Source organism: Cricetulus griseus, chromosome 5 (genome assembly GCF_003668045.3).
Source record: "Cricetulus griseus strain 17A/GY chromosome 5, alternate assembly CriGri-PICRH-1.0, whole genome shotgun sequence".
NCBI lineage: Eukaryota > Metazoa > Chordata > Mammalia > Rodentia > Cricetidae > Cricetulus > Cricetulus griseus.
Window position 1 is genome coordinate 91,530,358 of NC_048598.1, and position 19,963 is coordinate 91,550,320.

At 35.8% G+C, this 19,963-nt stretch overlaps 1 protein-coding gene across 24 annotated transcripts in view; it reads right to left on the minus strand.

The window, feature by feature from the left end:
• Positions 1-19,963, minus strand: part of Nrxn1 (neurexin 1) — a 1,056,958-nt gene that overhangs the window by 122,087 nt on the left and 914,908 nt on the right. For 14 of the 24 annotated variants that reach the window (XM_035445194.1, XM_035445188.1, XM_027418008.2 and 11 more), the window contains 2 exons: positions 5,597-5,686; positions 3,895-4,214 (listed from right to left, as the gene is read on the minus strand). In XM_035445194.1, the coding sequence (XP_035301085.1) occupies positions 3,895-4,214; positions 5,597-5,686 (410 nt within the window). The remainder of the gene's footprint in view (positions 1-3,894; positions 4,215-5,596; positions 5,687-19,963) is intronic. The other 10 variants (XM_035445200.1, XM_035445199.1, XM_035445197.1 and 7 more) reach the window with 3 other exon arrangements.

The window sequence follows — 19,963 nt, forward strand, 5'->3', positions numbered from 1 at the left end:
AGCTATCCTGCCAAAAAGAAAGAGGTAAATCTATGCTTTGTTAAATAATGATGAGAGGAAACTAATTAAGCACATCAAGAATAGAGTCAATTAAAATTAAAAACTGAAAGAAGCTCCAAAGATTCCTAGCAACTCATTTATTACAGAACGGCAACAACACCAACATGAGGGAAGGTTAATCAGTCTTCAAATCACAGGACACTGTGGCTGCTTGCGTTGAAAGCAAAACAAGTCTCTGATTTGATATGCAATTTCTATTATATTTTCCATAAGAAAAAAATCACTAAGGTTCTGTATTATCTATTCTGCATATAGTATGCAAAATAATCTTGACAGGAAGAACAGAAAATACCAGTGAATATTCCAGTAGTGCCAAGTAATATTCCAGGTGAAAAAGTCATATTATTGATCTTAAAAGGAATAGCACATTAGCAGTAAATAAATAAGCTATTTTAAAAAGCAGAAAAAACGGTAAAGATGCTGAGATGTTTCCTTTTGATCATTCATACAGATAACCTATTCAGAAGTTATTCAGAAAAGGACACCACTTAGCAGGTAACATTTTTTTGCATAACGGTCTCCAAAAATAAAACGGATCTCCCATTCTAAGAATGAATTGTGCTAATATTTTTCTGTGTGAGAAAAAGCTTCCAAAAATTAGTAAGCCTTATAGAAATACTTTGGCTTAAGTATTCCATAAAACAAGATACATAAATGCTATACAACCCTTGTAAAATGTATCAATATTGTCCTGTTCAATACTTTTTCTTAGAAGCAATTTCATCTTGGGTAGTCATCTCTTCTATTTTATTATTGTAAATCATGTAAGGTTAAGAAACCAGTGTGGACACTGCTCATCATTCAGAAGAGAAAACTTTGTGGCTTTGCAGAGGATGTTCTGAACACTCCTCTATTCACTGACTCTGTGAAACCTGAAATGCATTTCTCACCCAATCCTTGCCCTGCAGGATAGCTGAACGTATGTCACATCATCTATTTGAAATGAATCCAATTTAATTCTGGTGGACCAAAAATCTGTTTCTACAGTTCTAAAACATGCCACTACGGCTAGGAACACTGTCATTGTCACATAAGTGGTTCAGTGTTATCACTGAAGAAAATACACTTTGATTGAAAGAAACAGTGCAGTGTGGCTTTGGAAAAATGAAATGACCCCTTTTGGTACACGATTTAGTGGGGGACTTAATAAAAGCAAACCAATGTGATCACTATGGACAAAGTTTAAGGACAGCTATTTCACCTCATCTTTAAAAAGTAGGCAAAGTTTTCAGACTTGGAATTTGTATTACAAATAACTTATTATTAAAAATTTAAGACACTTATATAATTTTATCAATCAAACACATGCACACACACACACACACACATATATATATATATATATATATATGGATATATAGACCTATCTATCATCTATGTATACATCATCTTTCTCTCAGAAACATCCTTGCATTTAGAGGGCAATTAAAAACTCAATTTTGAGATAAAAAGGGAAACAAATTATCCTATCATTAAAAATAATTTGTTTTGTTTCTTGGTGATTTTCCTTCCTTCATAATGTATGCTGAATTGTTACCTTAAATCATAATATGGGACTACAAAAGCATTTCAAAAATTATTTCTAAATTTAAGACATTGTTGATACCACTGAATGTCAGTAACAGCTGGTCTGTAATATATTAATGTAAATTATTTAATTGTTGTTGTTGCTCTGTGAAAATCTTGAAGATTTAAAATATCTTCTTTGAAATGAAGATAGTAGTCTTTGATTTAACTCAATAGCTCCTCAAATGAACCAATTAATCACTAATTGATCAGTTTCTTTACTTCTATAAACCACTGCTGCTCTTGAACTTGGAATATCTATGAAAGATTCCTCATTGGTAGCTAACAAGGACTTAACTCTGTTCTCTTTGTATTCATTAATTTTATACAATGCTGCTACTGACTATCTTTGTTTTTGTCTTTTAAATCAAATAGTTACTTGCACATTCAAATTTTGTTCAAAACAGCAGATATTATTTAATAAATTACATTACAATGATTATTGTCATTGTTCCTTCTTTTGAAACATATTCAAGTTTATCTGGGAATTTTGAAGACTTAATTAACTAACAATGGTACAGGCTTAGCAATAAAAATACTGAACCACCTCAAATTGTATTTACCAAAACATTTCCAACCCTGAATAACACACTTGGATACTCTCTTAGGAACTATTTTCTGTAAGGAAATACTTTACTAATTATTTTACATTTTTTTCCTGTTTCAGATTCACCTTGGCACGTTGGCCGTCATCACCCGAACAGCAACAACTTTTAAACAAAGTACAAGTGAAGGCTACCCAGCTACATGAGCAAGAACCAGTCTGTCTAAAGCCACAAGTCTTAATCAACAGAGCTGAGTGCTACATAATCAACAATAGCATAAATCTAAACACAGTACAGACAACTGACAACAGGAGGCTCTTCAAAGTAAATATTCCTACTAAAAATAATGTCACGAGAGAGCAACATCTGCTGATGTCCTTATGCCCAGAGCATATTCCGTCCATGTAGATAGTTAACAATAAATACGTAATAGAGTTACATCCTATGAGGCAACCCACTTTACCTATTGGCCAGATGCAAATAATGAAGAAAACCCAAATAAGATAAATGGCTTTGTATTATTATAAAATATAACATTGTATCATAATTATGAATTTCAATATTTGGTCAGTTTTCTTCTTCACCTGATTAAACACTTATTTTTTCTCTTTAAAAATTCATTTCAAGTAAAAAATCAGCACACATATTTTTCTTGTCCTTTGAAACACATCTTAATGAAATGACAGGTCACTAAGACACACAGAGCTTTCCTTCTAGTACTTTCTTTCCAAATTTGGTACTATCTTTCAAATGCCTGATCCAAAAGCAGTTTTTCAAATTATTGTTGTCATTAGTTCTTCCTTTGAAATGCAGTTTCCTAGATAAGTAAGAATCATATATATTTGAAATATTGTCACAAAGTAACTATGGAAAACATTCATTATTAAAAGCAAAATCTTGAACCACAAAACACCCACAAAAATTCTGAATGAATTAACAACCGAATATGTGCAAAACCTACAAATGTCAGTAAGGATCTCATATCACTTAATAGCATTTTAACTGCATCAATAGCATTTAATAAGTCTTTATCATTGCTTTCTGACGAAATGCCAATGATAAACTGAGCTCATTATCTAGGCGATCAGTAAGAACTTTGCCATTGAATTTATAAACATGCCGACTCCACCAATGCCACATTTAATGAATCTATTTGTGAAAGTTGAAGACACAGAATTTAGTAATAAACTCATTTACGTGAATTCTATCTTTAATGACATCATTAATTAATTACATAAAATACAAAACAGCTTCACCCTCAGACAACCCAATGAGCACTTTCATCATAGGTAGAAAACAGACGCGCCATTCATCAGGAAACCCACAACCTAACCCCTTTTTGATGAAGGGCTAAACTTAAATAAACAAAGCCTTTCAAATATGCCATTGACTTATTTGTTTGTCAACCTTAAAATTAAAGTTTCTTCATTATCAGACCCTCCCCCATCAGCATGTGCTAAACCAAGGCTATCGAATCTAGCTAGCAAATACCAAACCAATACAGAGGTTTTTATTTTATTTTACATTTTTATGTCTACAGACTTTTCATCGACAACACCCACCCAGCTCATATTCATAGAGGATGGATCACATACAACGCTTTCCAAGAAAGACGAGCACACGAGATCAGAAACAAAATCCTGTTTGGGAAAGACACATGCGCAGTAAAGGTCACTTTCCGGAGTACAGATGCAGAATGAAAGGGTGACATGCACATGCTCACCTGGCTGACAGGCTCTTTCGTGGGGGGTTTTCCTCTTCTTGCTGTGCTGGTAGCCAGGGTTGTGGTGGTCTCCATGATTGAGGTGGACATCTCGGACTGCATGGCAGTGGCTGTCGACTCGGTTGTCATAGAGGAAGGCACTTCACCAACCAGCCTCACGTTCCCCACTATGGCGATGTTGGCATCATTCTCTGCTGCCATATTCAGAACTTTCAAGCCATTGTAGTAAAGCCCAGAGAGCTGGCCCTGGAAGGGCTGGCCCTGCTCTTTCCCGCCAATTATTATTGTTGCTTGGCTATTGAAGATTGTGAGCTGACGCCCTGTGAAAATAATATTACATACATGCAAAAATGTTGATTGTGAACTCTGCATTCTACAAAGGATGATAAAACAGATCTTTCATGGGGTGGATAATGAGAGCAATAAACTATAAGAGAGGCGTTTGACTCATAATTCATTGCTTAGGAATGAGGTGTCCATGGAATGCGTAATCACTGGCAAATACTTATAAATTTTCAACATATTGTAAATGTGCTTTTGCCAAAAGACCAATCAAACATATATATTACAAATCAGTTTTTAGTGGATCCCCTTTTCCTTTGCCTCAAGAGCTTATTGTTGTTCTCTCAAATTTAAATTGCTAAATTTAAAAAGTATGGTATATCTAACATTTCGAATATTTGTTACCCTAAAATCACCTCTGAAATAAACTAATCTGTCAGAGCTAAAGTCTCCTTTTAAATTTTATTGTAAAAAATTTCATAATTTACACAATGCCCATACAACGCTATATGCTGTTCTTTAGAAATAGTTTAATTTTTTTGGAAGGCAATAATCCATTTTTATTTCAATATTTCTATTTTCTGGCAGTCACACTGGAAGGAAATGAATGGTTTACATTGAGTTTGTCAGAGTCAAAAAAAAGTTTCAAAAATATTTTTTTTTCTGATTGGCTTTCAGCAAGTCTATCAAAACACAACAAAATCAAATGAAAACAAAAACAAAAACAAAAAACAATAGCTTCGGATGTAAAAAGCGGCCTCAGGAATGATACACAAACCAATGGAGAAATCATGGCACATTTCCATAAGACAATCCTAGCAATAGTACCATTAGCATCAAATGGAGACTCCAGGAGAGCAGAGTCCCCTCCGCCCCTAAAGCATGCACACAACTTTAAGTTCAGTTTTAATTAGGGTTTGTTCCCAAATGTCGTCAGAAGCTTCCAAACGTTAAAGGGACTTCATTTTGACTGGCAATCCATATTGCCCACTATTTAAGATTCCTAGAGTTTAAACAAAGAGTTTCTTTTTTTCAGGATCATGATAAAGATATCCGAACTACATGTTTTAGTTAATAATTTAGAGGCTGGAATATGGATATAGTCTATAAATGATTTATCATTTTTGGTTAATGCTTTCTCTGAGTACCTTCATAGATTGAGTTAGTGGATTATATTTAACAGTCCCTTTAACCTTAAGTTAACTGGGTAATATTATTAAACCGTTGGTACTTCTAAAAATGTATAGAAATTATTATACAAGGTATGCAAATATTACTATCTATATTTTACTGTTTTAAATTTGTTTTTAATTTAGTTTTACGGAAAATTTATTTTTTATGTTTATTAGTGTTACAATGAAGTACTACTTGGTTATGTTCAAATTATTGTTTTATTTGAAGTTTTAATCAATGTTTTTACCTTTGTCGAGTAGCCATTCATCAACTACTCGACCAAGTCGATATGGAATTCGCTGTCTAGCAATCGCCAGGCGCTCGTTATCATTGTTTCCTTTAAAGTTTAAAGAGACATTTCATTGGTTAAAATCTGTAAGGTCAAAGGTTAAAAGTTAATACTTAAAGCTTGAGCTATACAGTTGCCACATGATTTTTTGAAATTTGGAATTTTAAAAAGATCTACCTAGAACATTTCATGTCTCAGAATTGTCATTCATTCATTTATTTTATTTTAGCAAACAAAATTATTCCTATGTTAATTGAAAATTAGAAATCTGCATTTGAGCTAGGTTATTAAACTTATGTTATAGACAGACCCGAACAACCAATTTAAACAGCATATAATCGCTTTACAAAAAAAAAAAAAAAATGACCCTTGACCTCAGGGTTTTGTCTTTTTGATGTTTCTTATTATCTAGTTAAACATGTTCAGCTACAACAGGTTTAAGTTTTCAAAATACATTCACCCTCTTATTCCAGATTGGTAATTGATGAACACCAAACTTAACACCGTCTTCATCACACTGAAGCATTTCAAATAGGCCTCACATACTTTATTCTCTATTAAGACCACATATCCCCTTATCATTTCATTTAAGAAAACCACACAGTCCAAACAGTTCTTGTGTATTCCACCAAAACTGGTTTTTCAATTGCTTGTGCATCGTAAGAGATTACATCTTATATCATCCAAACATGACTTAGGAAAGGCTTTGACAAAAGTGACTTTTGTTTGAGTGTCCTTCGGTTTCATTTAAAGCTTAACACACTGAAGCATATGGCATTTGAAGAAATTATATTTAAGTCTTTGTATACTCAAATACCTGCTTACTATTAAGTTATTCTCTTTTTAAAAACGTGTAAGAGCTTAAGGTAATAATGAAGCTGTAAACAGGGGCTCTTAGCTGCAGACCTGAACTAACTGAGAGCCTTGGTTCTCTGAATAGAAAACAATGTCTGCTAGAAACACTGTACATATTGACCTTGAATCAAGCCTGAAAATAGACAAGTGTTTTCTTGATCTACAAAGCACTTAAAAAAGAGTTTGTGCTGTTGTCAGTGCTCGGTAGTGTACACTGAAAGAGGAGTTTCTCTATTTCATGAAAATTAGGTAGAATAGAATTTGGAGGTGGGGCATTTCGGCAGTAGCTTGAGTCAGGATTAAGAGTTGAAAGAAACCTTCAATTATAGTGTTACCTATATAGAATGCCTGAGGTGTTTTCTAGAGAAGAAAATGAATATCATCTTCCCTCGGGTTTTTATGATTATTAATAAGTGGCTTTCACTTTGTATGCTAATGTTGTGATACTTTATACTCACCATAACAAACCCACCCACCCTATCTCATACACCTTTGGAGAAAGAGGAAAAAAATCTATCATTAAGACCATCTCAATGCACCTATCATTCAAATGTCAATGTGATTGAAAATATGTCACACATTAATATTCAATTTAAAATGCAAAGAAGGTTGAGTTAATGAAAACATTGAGCTGCATTTTCTAGACCATGTAATAATTTAAATGTAAAGTGTATTTCACATTGTAGAAATGAAATTTTCATAAACTGATAATCTTTTAAAAATGATATGCATAACAAGAAGTTCCAACTCTATTTTTTAAATGTATTCACAGTTTGTGTTCTCTGTGTGTGTGTGTGTATGTGTGTATGCATACTTTAGAAATATACCAAAGCTTAATGTTTCCTGGCGTAGGGCAATTTTTGTCAATGTGACTGTTAAGGAACTATGTGATTTTGTATAAAGACTATTTTTTATGTGGCTAAATTAAAAGGTACCTACAAAATGTTTTTTCAAAACCACATATCTTTTTCTCTGTGGACTTCCTTATTAGCTTATATTCATGGCAGGTCTCAGTGGCATAACTTTCCTCACAACTTTAGATTTACATGGTTCCTTTAGTTGATTTTTATTGTATAGTTTTCCCATTGTCTCTGATGACCCATATCTCCTCAGACATCATCCAAAACCAGTTCTTTCTATCCCTCTTACTCTGACCATATTTAACATCTTCCTTCCTAGTTCTGCAATAAGTCCAACTAATTCTCCACATGTCAACTAATACTTAAACATACAAAAAAAAAAACCTTAACCATTGTCTTTAGGACAAAGTCTTCACCCTTTAGTGATGTATTTGAGCACTTGCAGGTCCTATGCTACTTCACTGCTTCATCTATGTTGCATCTCATAGCCATTCACTTGCCCCCCACCTCTTCTGAGCTGTATGAGGCTTCCTTCAATTCTCCTAAAGCTCTTCTTTCTTCCCTGTAAAAGGCTACAGATGGAAAAGTCATCTATAGCTCCTCTCATTTGAGATACCTTCCCTACTCTACCTCATCCCATCTTCTCTAGCCAAACATCACTCATTAATGGAACCTTCTTGGAAAACCCATTGCTTATTCAGAAGGCATTCTATGATATCCTCAAGTTAGAATATCTGACTACACATTTACTTCTCCTGAAACACATGTCTTAGAAATAGGCATTAGCCTTAAAAGTTACCTATTTGATTAATAGTTTTCCATGTAACTCTGAAGTAGCCTGAAGTCAAATACATTATGTAGTGTTTACTGTATCTCCAGTGTTTTCACAATATCTACCATACAGAATCCCATCCTATATCTGTACAATGGAATAAATAAGAGAATGGTGTTTCCAATTCTCACAGTTTCTGTGGAATCATGTCCACATTTCCAAGCCTAGGGACATTTAGAAGAAAGCAAAGTGAATCATTGTGTCCAGAAAATAAATCAAACATAGTAAGTTTCCTTTTGTACTTTCCAAAGGGAAGAAAATCTATCTTTCTCTTAAATCTTTATCTCTTTTATGGATTTCTAATAATCTATGTAATCAATCAATTTGTTATTTAAAATGTGCCCAATGTCATGAAACAAGAAAACATACTTTAGTACTGTAGAAAGGTTGGAGGAAATGTCCTAAATAAGATGAGTAAAAAACAAATGATATATTATTTTATAATGAGTCTAAGAGAACACATGAACTATGTGAATATATGCAATTTGTTCTTACAGCTTTGACTGAATCTGTAAGTAGTAATATAATTGGTAGGGCTCCATTGACTCAACATCTGTTTGAGAAGATATTAGAGATTCAAATAAAATAAGAGCATAAGCACTGCTTGTGAGTGAATACCTCAGCTGAACTAATGACTATGAAAATGAAAACAATTTATAAAATAGAGAAGGTAGTAAAGACATGAATGTAAATGTAAGATAATTTGCAAGAAAGCCAGCCAAATAAAAGCAGTAATAAACTCCATATCCCTGAACATCATGTCAGTAAGTTCATGTAGCATCTTCTTTACTACAGATAATCTGAAATCAAATGACATGTCAATCTTTGTAAATGTAATAGGCAGAAAATCAGATGATATTTGATACATCTGAATATATAGCTACCTTAGTTTTTGTACTTATACTAGACAAAAATTCAATAACCTTTCTGAACACTCATAGAATGATGAACACAATGCTAAATAAAGAGAGAATACTGTGGTTTATAGTCTGGGAACTCTGAGCTCAAGTGACCCTACTGCTTCACCTTTCTAGTGCTTGGAACTATAAGAAGAACACACAGCAGCACTTTGCTGACCATGTTTTTGTCAATGGTGCAAATTCTGCTTCTATTACTGTGTGTAAAAGAGCTCAAATTGTTCAGGTTCATTAGGACTACCTATATTTTATACTAACTTTATGATTGTAATGAGAAGTTGTGTAGGGAAAGAAGTAATTGAAATATATCATTGTAAGTGATGTACTTTGTTTAAAAATAGGGCATAATAAGTGTTCTATTAGTGACTAGACTTTAATTATTACTGAGCACAAATATATACTAGGTATTATATTAAACTTATATGTCTTTTATTTAGTAAAACATATTCAAATAATATGCTACAAAGATGTTGTAAAACTGGAAAACAAGAAAGAAAATGGGTTATTGGCCTCAAAATTTATGGTGATATTAACTTTTAAAATATAAATATTTTGTGTTATTTTGTTAATTGCATTTAATCTTACCCATTGCTCAACGTCTACCTAGACCTTACATGCAATATAAAGAACAAAAACTGGCTCATTTCAAAATGCCATGGGCACACAATTTCCAGTGTCCTTCCATGTATTTATTTTTAGGGAAAAAACTTGGTATGTAATACAAAGGACATAGGAACACTACATAAAGCTTCTATGGATGGGAAAAGAAAGAGGATGCAGAATGACAGCTGATATTAGGAACACAAAACATATATAAAATTCAAGTGAAACTGAAGATGGAGCTCTTGGAAGAAGCAATTTAATCTCCAAGTTTTCTCAACAGAGAAAAGGATGCTGTATAAATGTGACTCAGTTGTAAATGGTTTATCCTTTGTGGGTTATTAATGGGGGTCCAAGATTTTTTCAAATTATCGATATTACAAATTCTAACTACAGCCAATAGGTTAAACACATGTCTCAGATTGATGTAAAACAGTTCTTCTTGTTAAATGGTTAAAGGATGGTAGTTTAGCTGGGTGTGGCAGCTAATTCTTGTGCTAGGGAGGATGAGGGACATGGATTGTTGCAGATTAGAGGTAGCCTGGAAGACAAGTGAGGTTCAAGACAGTGTAGATGGCTGAATAAGACCATGTCTCAAAAACAATACAAAAAGGATGCTAATTTGCTCTCATATTTCTTTTCCTTAATAAAAGAAGGGCAGGGATTCTTTTTTTATTTCCTTTCTCCCCAGTTAGTCATGTGTGACTCAATCTATTGATATCTCCACTGAAAATATCACCCATAACACAATTCTCCGTTGAAGTAATTTTCAGACAAAGAAGATGCAAAGTTTGGATTTCTTTATTTTTTTTTCCTGTGTTTTTTTGGGGGGGGGCTGGGAGTTACCAATGTATTAAGTATTTTTGACAGGAAGAGAGTATCTGCCCTACCTATCTCTGTTAACATCACCATGCGAACACAAGTGGTTCTCTTCCTCCACAGTGTTGGGTCAAACACAGGCTTTGCACTAATCCACTTCACTGGCCAATCTATTTTGCTCTTGCTGGCTTCAGGAATGAATGAAAAACAGAAACATCTTTTCACTGAAAAATGGCATGGAACTCCTGTTTTGACTAAAGCTATACAGTATCATTTTCACATCTTTTGATTTTAAGGGAGAATGAGATATTTGGATATGCCTGGGTAGGGAGGGCAAATCAAAGTTTAACATAGTTTTCAAATTTCTGTAAGTTGGAAAGCAACATTGTTACATACTGGATGCTACATGTGTGGTTGTTATTTACACTGCTAACAATGAAGTAATGCATAGTTTCACTGGTAATATTCCCAGTAAAGGGATTGTGAGCATCAATGAAGGAACAAAATTTGGGAAAAAATAGCTCCTTCTAATGAAAATATTGTTATTGTCATATACATCACGTTATTTCTTACATCTTTGAAAGTGTGTTATACATCAAATACATATATAATTGATCTCTTACCTACTTCTCTAAAGTACACTGGCTGCTAACTGTTTAACCTCTAGACATTTGGTTCCTTTTCCAATTCTGTTCCCTAAGCCCATCTGCTCTGGAAACACACACACACACACACACACACACACACACACACACACACACACACACACACACAATCATAAAACAGATGGTAGTGCAAACCAATTCTAATATGTACTAGGATTTAGTTGTCTGCTGTTATTTGCCATTGAAGTAAGAATAGGGAAAGTAAAACTCTGAAATAAAGTGTTTTATGCTTTATCCATTATCTAGCCTCCAGTGGGCCCTGCCTGGCTGTCATTGTTCACAAATCCATGTTGGCCAAGAATTAACTCCACTTGAGATTTTCTTTTTCTAATGGCATAAAAAGCTAATGGTTGATTTGGTCAGCAAGAATCTCTGATGGTAAGTCAATTCCCCAATTCACTGTGTACACAGGATAAAATCTGGGTCTTCCTTTTTCTAAAATTATTTTTATTTAATTTAATATATCCTTTAAATGAAGTGGCATGCAGGCTCCCAAGGGATACTAGCTTCTAAAGTTTATTAACAAGTATATTAATGGTCTATAGACAGCATTGCTAAATTTTGACTGCGTAAAATATGAAAACACAATTGTTGTCTAAAACATAAAGTAGAAAATATCATGGGCCTCATCATGACAGCAGTCAGAGACTTGAGATATTTTTCTGGACTTACAAGCCCTCAGTGAGTAATGGACACATAACTGCCCAAATCTAAAGATGGCCTACCCCCATCCAACAACAGAATACGATGAAACAATAGACCTACAACTAAATATTGTATATTCAAAAAATCAACTTTTCAATATATGAATTCAAGAATGTAGAGGACCATTACAAAATCAGAGAATAATGCATCATAGAGTAGATTTTATGAATTGTCCCACTTGCTCCTACAGATTCTATAGGTCAATGCTGACAATGAGTCTGGACCATAAGAACCTTTTACTCCACAGCTGGAAAAACTGAGGTTCCAACAGATGATGTGACTTATATGGCATCATGGATAATTAGTTTGCATATGACTCCAAAGTTATTCCATTTGCACATTTATGGATGGCAGCACTGGCTTTCTACCAGCTTGAACCATAAAAGCTCAGTATCATCTCCAAGTACTTTCTTACATAATAAAAAGGTGCCATGGTCTTGTCTATAAAGTGTCTGCCTATAAACTTTGGAGTGAGATTATGCTCTTGGGTACATGAGAGATGAAATCTTCCAAAATCCTTGTGGATCCACAGGGAAGCTATTATAACCATTTCCATTTTATAGATTAGTATGTAGAAGCAGAGGTATAGTAAAGTATTCAAAGACATATTATAGCTGAAACCCAGCAAGGAGCAGAATTGAAATTTCTCCTTTTTATGAGGAAGCTTTGCCATGCATAATCACTTGAGCATCAAGTGTTCCCAGCATTCCTTGTCTTCACACTTAACCTGGGAGAGAAGTCCCAACCATAGCTACTAAATTTACTATCCTTTTTTTTTTTATACTGACCCACTCCAGAGACAAGTTGGAAAAAGAAAGAGAGTATGAGGTGTGCATCAAAAGACAATGCACTTCTGCTGAAAAGAGGGACAGAACTTTGAAATACATCATATCTGATCTTACTTGAACTTCATATTTGTTCCTTTTGACTTAATTCTCACCACTTATGTATTATTGTATTATTTTTCCTCTATCCATTTCTAGAGTTCTGTTCTCACATTGCTCAATAACTGAAGCATCTATCCTTTCTAGATATTACCCAAAAAAGACAACACATTTTTCTTCTTCTCTGGATTGTATAAATAAACCCCATTTTGTTTTGTTTTGGGTTTTTATCTTGTTTTGTTTTTTGATAGCCATCTAAATATGAGTTCAGCCAACTGACTCTACGAAGTCAGTTCATTAGCATTGGCTGAACTCTATATGTACTGAGACAAGTATGTGGCACAGGGATCTTATTGTAGGAGCACATACACTTTGGGAACACAGTGGACAAAAACAACTGGTATATATCAACATTCCAGACCAGAGATGGTGTGCCATAAGCACATAATTTGCCACCAAGCAAGATGTAGAAATTCAGAGACAGTGAAGGAACTGTACTGTAATACATAGTGTTTTCACTTTGATCTCAAACTAAATTTCAGTGAAATAATAACTAGACAAAAAATGTATTAACAATGAAGAGGGTATTTAATTGATAACTTCCTTTATATTTACAACTTCAAATTACAAAAAATTCTTAAATAAATATACTTTCCAATAATATGTGATCTCTAAAGTAATTAGGGATATGAATGATTAAATATTTATGTCAGTAGACACAAATAGATTGTATACACATTAGCAAACACTGAATGAAATATGATGCAAATTGGCAAGGTTTTCAAGGCAATATATAGAGATAATACATCTTTACTAGAATATTGTTTAAAATGTCAATGGTTTATAAATGCCAAATTTATACATATTTTATTTTTTCTCACACTGCTGGCCTGTAGAAACATACAAATGCCTTCTGTCAATTAAGCTATGTCCCAAGGTCCCTGCCGGTCTGCTCACTTAATGCACAGGGAAGAAACTAACAATGGAAAAGCTCTGCTCATGACTGATGCTTCAGGTGGCATTGCAGCTCCTCTGTGAAACAGCAAACCCAGGAACTTCTGCAGCTTGCCGATGACACTTTCCTGTAGATGGCTGCGATGTGGTCACAGAAGGCCACAGGCTGACTACTACAGGGTTCAATAGTGCTTTAAAGAAGAAGCAAAGAACAATGCATCCCTAACTTGTTGCTGGTTGTTTTTATTCTTTACTCTTTGGGCAAAGGGTGTGCCACCGAGCTCCCAAATAAATCACATATGGAGGCTTATTCCTTTGCATAAATGCCTGGCCTTAGCTTGACTTATTTCTTTTTTTATTTATTTTTATTTTTTATATATTTGAATTACAAACAAGATTGAATTACATTATTTCTAGCCAGTTTTTCTTAAATTATGCCATCTAACATTTGCCTCTGTGGTTTTACCTTTCTCTTTCTTCTGTGTATCTTACTTTCACTCTTACTCTGCAGCTGGCTGTGTGGCTGTGTGGCTAGCCCCTAGAATTCTCCTTTCCTTGTTCTTGCTCCTCTTTCCTCTCAGATTTCTCCTCCCATTTATTCTTTCTGCCTGCCAGCTCCGCCTATCCTTTCTCCTGCCTTGCTATTGACCTTCCAGCTCTTTATTAGATCAATCAGGTGTTTTATACAGGCAAAGTAACAGAGCTTCACAGAGTTAAACAAACTCAACATAAAAGAATGCAACACATCTTTGCATCATTAAAGCAAATGTTCCACAGCATAAACAAATGTAACAATATTCTATCACTAATTGGCATTAGAACATTCCCCCTTCATATCTCTCTTTCCTATAGAGCACTGTTGAGATATTGAGTTTTCCTTTATATACGGATTTGTAGAATAACTTGTTCCTACTATATCTGTGTACACTCTAAGCATTTTTTGTTCAGATATTGTTCCATCAGATTAATTAGAAAAAGACAACCTTGAGCATTTTCTCTCTGTCTATGTGCAATAACTTCTTCCCTAAACTTTCATACAGCATTTGTTTCCCAATGTAAAGAGACAGGGTATCATATCAAAACACCAGAAGCATGAAAGGAAAGCATCAGGGAAAAGGAGATAACTGAATGCAAAACTTACCCTGATACATTAAAGGTCATACTATGTTGTAATGCATGCTAAAGAGGTCCTTTGTGCTAGCTAGAGATTTAACAGCTATGACAACAGAATGGCCACCAACAGTCACAGTGATGCCCTGAATAAAGCAAATGGAAGCAGCCCATATTCTTATGAATGGCATTCTGCAATGTTCTAGACATGAAAAGTTTGCCCACTCTCTAAACTATAACGTCGGAACATCCAAGTTTATCCACCCCAACAAAAAGTTAATAGAAATATATTCTCTGAGGCCTCTTCTCCGTATTTCATTTATAAAGACCCAGAGAATGGTGCACTGCAGCTGGATTTTCTACATCTCTCACGATGACTTTCCCCTGCTTTTCGGAACACTCACATTGTTCTCAGGGGGAAGAAAGCAGAGGATGCTCATGTATGGGGTGATATGGCTGAGTGTGACACTGACATCTCTCGGTGGAGAAAAATGAGCCCTTTGGACTGGAAATTCTAATCCCATTTTCAGTGGACTCAAATTTATTTCTTTTTCTTGTAATTGGAATGCAGATTTTATGTCAGTTGGTCAGATGAGATTTGTCAACTATGCACAAATACTTTAATGTAATATGCATTTGATTAATAAAGGGCAAGAAATTGTAATGCCGCCACCCACTTTCAATTTTATTTCATGCTTTTTCTTTTCTTCCTTTAATTTTTCTCAGCTTACATACCAACCCCAGTTCTCCCTCCCTTACCTTCTCCAGACTACCCCATTTCCCCACTTCCTGTTCTCCATCCACTCCTCAAAGTTGGTAGGGCCCTCCTTGGGGAGTCTACAAATCAGGCATATCAAGTTCAGGCAGGACCAAGCCCCTCCCCCCTTATCAAGGCTGAGCAAGGTATCCCACCATAGGGAATAGGGTCCACTGTCAGGGCTCCCCGCCACCACCAGATTAAGCCAAATAACTGTTACCCACGTTCAGAGGGCCAAGTTCAGTCCCATGCAGGCTCCCCAGCTGTCAGTTGAGAGTCCATGCTCCCACTAGCTCTGGTCAGCTGTCTCAGTGATTTTCCCCATCATGCTTTTGACCCATCCCCTTGTTCATATGATCCCTCTTCCCTCTCTTCAGCTGAACTCCAGAAGCTCAGCCCAGTGCTTGGCTGTGGGTCACTGTATCTGCTTCCATCAGTTACTGGATGTAGGTTCTAGGATGACAATTAGGGCAGTTACCAATCTGATTAAAGAGGAAGGCCCATTCAGACACTCTTTCCACTATTGCTAGGAGTCTTAGCTGGGGTAATTTTTGTGAATTCCTGGCAATTTCCTTAGTACCAGGTTTCCCCCTAGCCCCATAAAGGCTCCCTGTATCAAGATATCTCTTGTATTGCTCTCCCCCAACACGGCCTTCTCAATTCCTCATATTCTCATCCCCCCTCCCCTTCCTTTTACCCCCTCTCAGTTTATCCAGGAGATCTTAACTATTTTCCCTTCCTAGGGCCCTTCATGTGTCTCTGTTTTTACCTAGTTGCTTTGGAGTTGTAATAAAGGGCAAAAAATCTCCCAAATACTACAAATAATAATGTTGTATATGAGCACCAAGGAGGTAGAGTTAAAATTCCAAAATAATTTCTCACCAATCAGCAACTTGCATGGCACCATAATCCCATGGGTACAATAGTGGTATGTATAACTTGGCTATAACCAACAACTCTCAAATGAGCTTAAGACTCAACCCCTAACAGGGAAATCACACCTGGAAATCTAGCTAATTCTCCAGAGCTAGTGAAGTCGTGGATCTTGGAGAAGAAGTTATGAGCATCATGTTACAAAACCAGTATCATCTCTGACTACATTCTAAATATTCATCCTTATATCCACAGATAAGTGTAGTTCTTACGACTCATAAAAGGAGCACCACACACACACACACACACACACACACACACACACACACACACACACACACACCAGTCACTATGCAGACTATTTTGTGGATTCGTTCTATTACCCCACCCACTGAAACTGTCAAGGCTCTGACTCATTTTTAAAAGGAGAAAGAAAGCATAGGTTAGAAGGTAGAAAAATTTCAGTTTTACAAAAGTATTAAGGGTCTTGGGGAGGGACACTGTGATATTAGAGAAAACAAAAGGTTTGACTCTTTCCCTTAGACATTTTTAGCACAGAAAGCATGAACAAGGAGGAGAGTTCAACACAGAATAGATGAATGGAAAGTCAATGACAACTGATTGTAACATCTTGTCCAAAATTCATGAAAATAGAACATTTCTTGGATTTCTCAAACACCTGTGCTGGTAGAAACTGCTTTGGGGGAGCTATTCCTGCCAGGGACTTGTGTATTGAGATTGTCCATCTAATGAACTCTGTCAAGGGCAGATTTGAAGACCTGAAGGTGGCTGCTGTATCTCCCATGTTGAGGAAGATCTCCAATTAAAGGAGCCAAATGTCCCCCAAATGCAGTAAGTAGAGAGTAGTTTTATGAATTTCTGTTTCGCCTTCAATATCATTCCTTAAAATTGAGCGACTTGTGACTTTTAGTGGAACTCTATGGGAAAACTTAGTGGGGAAAAGCAAATATACAAAATATATCCTAACAAGTATGTGCCGGTGCCCTGTGAATGGGGGCCATTGAAACAGGTATGCACACACACACACACACACACACACACACACACACACACACACACACACAAACACAGTTCTTACTCTCTTCCTAGTCAACACATCAATTGTTAGGCTGCATTCAGCTCATATACAGGGATGAAGTTTTGAGTGTCATGTGACTCCACTAATGAACACTGCTTTAAAGGTGGACTTGAGTGAAAATAAAAGCAAATAGATGCTTCTATCCAAGCATGCACCAAGCACTTAGAGACTGTTATCGTCTGAACTTTGGAGCCCTGACACTCATTTGGTAAAGCCTTCATCTCCCAGCACATCAGAATGTGATTGTGTTTTGATCTCCACAGCTAAGTTCACTTGTGACTCTTACAGAAGACCTGAGTTTGGTGCCTATCAACCATTTGTTGGCTCATAACTATCTGTCATTGTAATTAAAAGGAATCTGATGCATTCTTTGGACATTTGCAGGTACTGCATACATAAGGTGCATATACCTCCATGCAGCCAAAACACTTCCATGCAGCCAAAATACTCATAAAATTAAAAAAAAATCTCTAAAAAAGGCTTGAAGTGCTAGTCTCTTAAATCACACACACAACTAAGAAGTTACCAAGTTAAACAGTCCATTTGAGTGGGCCCTGTCTAGTGACTATTGATCTTATAAGAGAAGAGTTGGACACACGAGGATATATGAAGAATGCACCAGAGAAAGATGAGCTGTGAACTGAAGAAACACACTTCAGAATCCAGCAGCCTTGAAGACAGCTTAGGCTGGCAGTCTCTGCCTACAAAGCAGTCAAAAACTAAAAGCTACGGTTTAAGCCACAGTCTGTGGTACTATGTTATGGTGTATTTAACAAATGATCCAGAAATTATAAGTCATTTCTAGATCACATTATAAGCTTACTCACAGGTCCTGGTATTAAGCCACAACAGTATGTCATGGTTAATTGCTAATATACTTTATAAATGAGTTCTGTTAGAGATCTTCAGTTCAGAGAACAATGACAAATCTGTGTTGAGATGTCACAATGAACACTGGCATCTTGTGTGTTCCCATGAAAGGGCAAAGCACTATGTTAATCTCAATACCATGTTCATTTAAATTATTGACTGTGTATTAAAATCACATTGTGTTCCCTTCTGGTTTGTGGCAAATCATGGGATCCACCACCAAAGATATAGTGGTTGGCATCGCTACAAAACAAAGTCTAAAATCTGCAGGTTTTTGCATTATTTAAATGTGTGGGCGCAGGCATGTGCAGTCCCATTGTGTACATAGAAGAATTTTTGCAAAAGGAACTACCTCTTATTCTATGGCATTTCTCAAATTCTGCCTCAATTTCATCTGCAGCTGCTTGTAGTTGCACTCGCATAAATGAGTGTAGCTCCATTTAAATGTTTGCCAATAGTTTCCCAATTTATGTACCACATCTCAGCATAAATCAATCAAGACAGCACTGTGTAAAACAAATCCTTACATACACTGATGATTAAATGAGGTGAAGATTCTCTTACAGAAACATGCTTATGGTTTCTTCGATTTGGTACATTCTGTGAAATCAGAAAATGCTTATCGTGCCCATTTCCAAAATCCTAGAGACAAATTCCAAGGCCTAAAGGCTGGCCTGTTTGCTAATTCTAATTTCTACTCTCACATGCTGCCTAAAGAAGTTTGTATAAATAAACACCAAAAGCAATGATAGTAAATAATCACAATTAGTTTTGGAGGATTTACAAAATAGTCATGCAAATAAGCAAGTAAGCAAATTTTATTGCTGAATTGGAAAGAGTATCTTCTAGTCAAGATTGCACCAACTTCAGCCCTGTTGAGTTTGTCTTTGATGTTATCTTGGATGTCTTTTGAGTTATCTCTGAATAATGATGGCAAGTGAAAGCTGAACTCAAGGCATACCAGATCCTGACAGGTACACAGCTCATTAAAGCAGCAACAGGGTGACAGCCACTATGACACTTATCAGGGATAATGAAAATGTGGCCAATGGGTAGATGCCAAGCTGGTCAGCTGGTGACTAAAACTTGAACTTTCCAAGATCCCTTATGCTTTCTAAGGTTTGCATGGAATTTTGCCTCTTCTACCTATGAAATATTCAAGCAGATTTCAAACTATATTTAGGTCTCTCTTTTACTTAGATGACTGAGAGAACAGAGCTAGCTACAAACCTTGCCTTTGTGTTCTGATCTGCTTTGCTGTTCCTGGACCATTCCTTCTCAGGAGGAATTCAACCATCATTTTGAGCAGTAATGTCCTTCTAACTCTGTTTTCCAGGCCATGGTCCAAGTAACCCCGGCACTACTGTGTCATCTCCTACCTTAGTCTAAGACATGCTTTCTGAAATCCTCTAGCCTACTCTCCACATTGTATATTGAAATAATGTGTTTTCTCAAAAGAACTGCAAGTTATATAAAAGTAGGGTTTTGTTTTTTATCTCTTCCATGAGCCTGCATACTTTCAAGA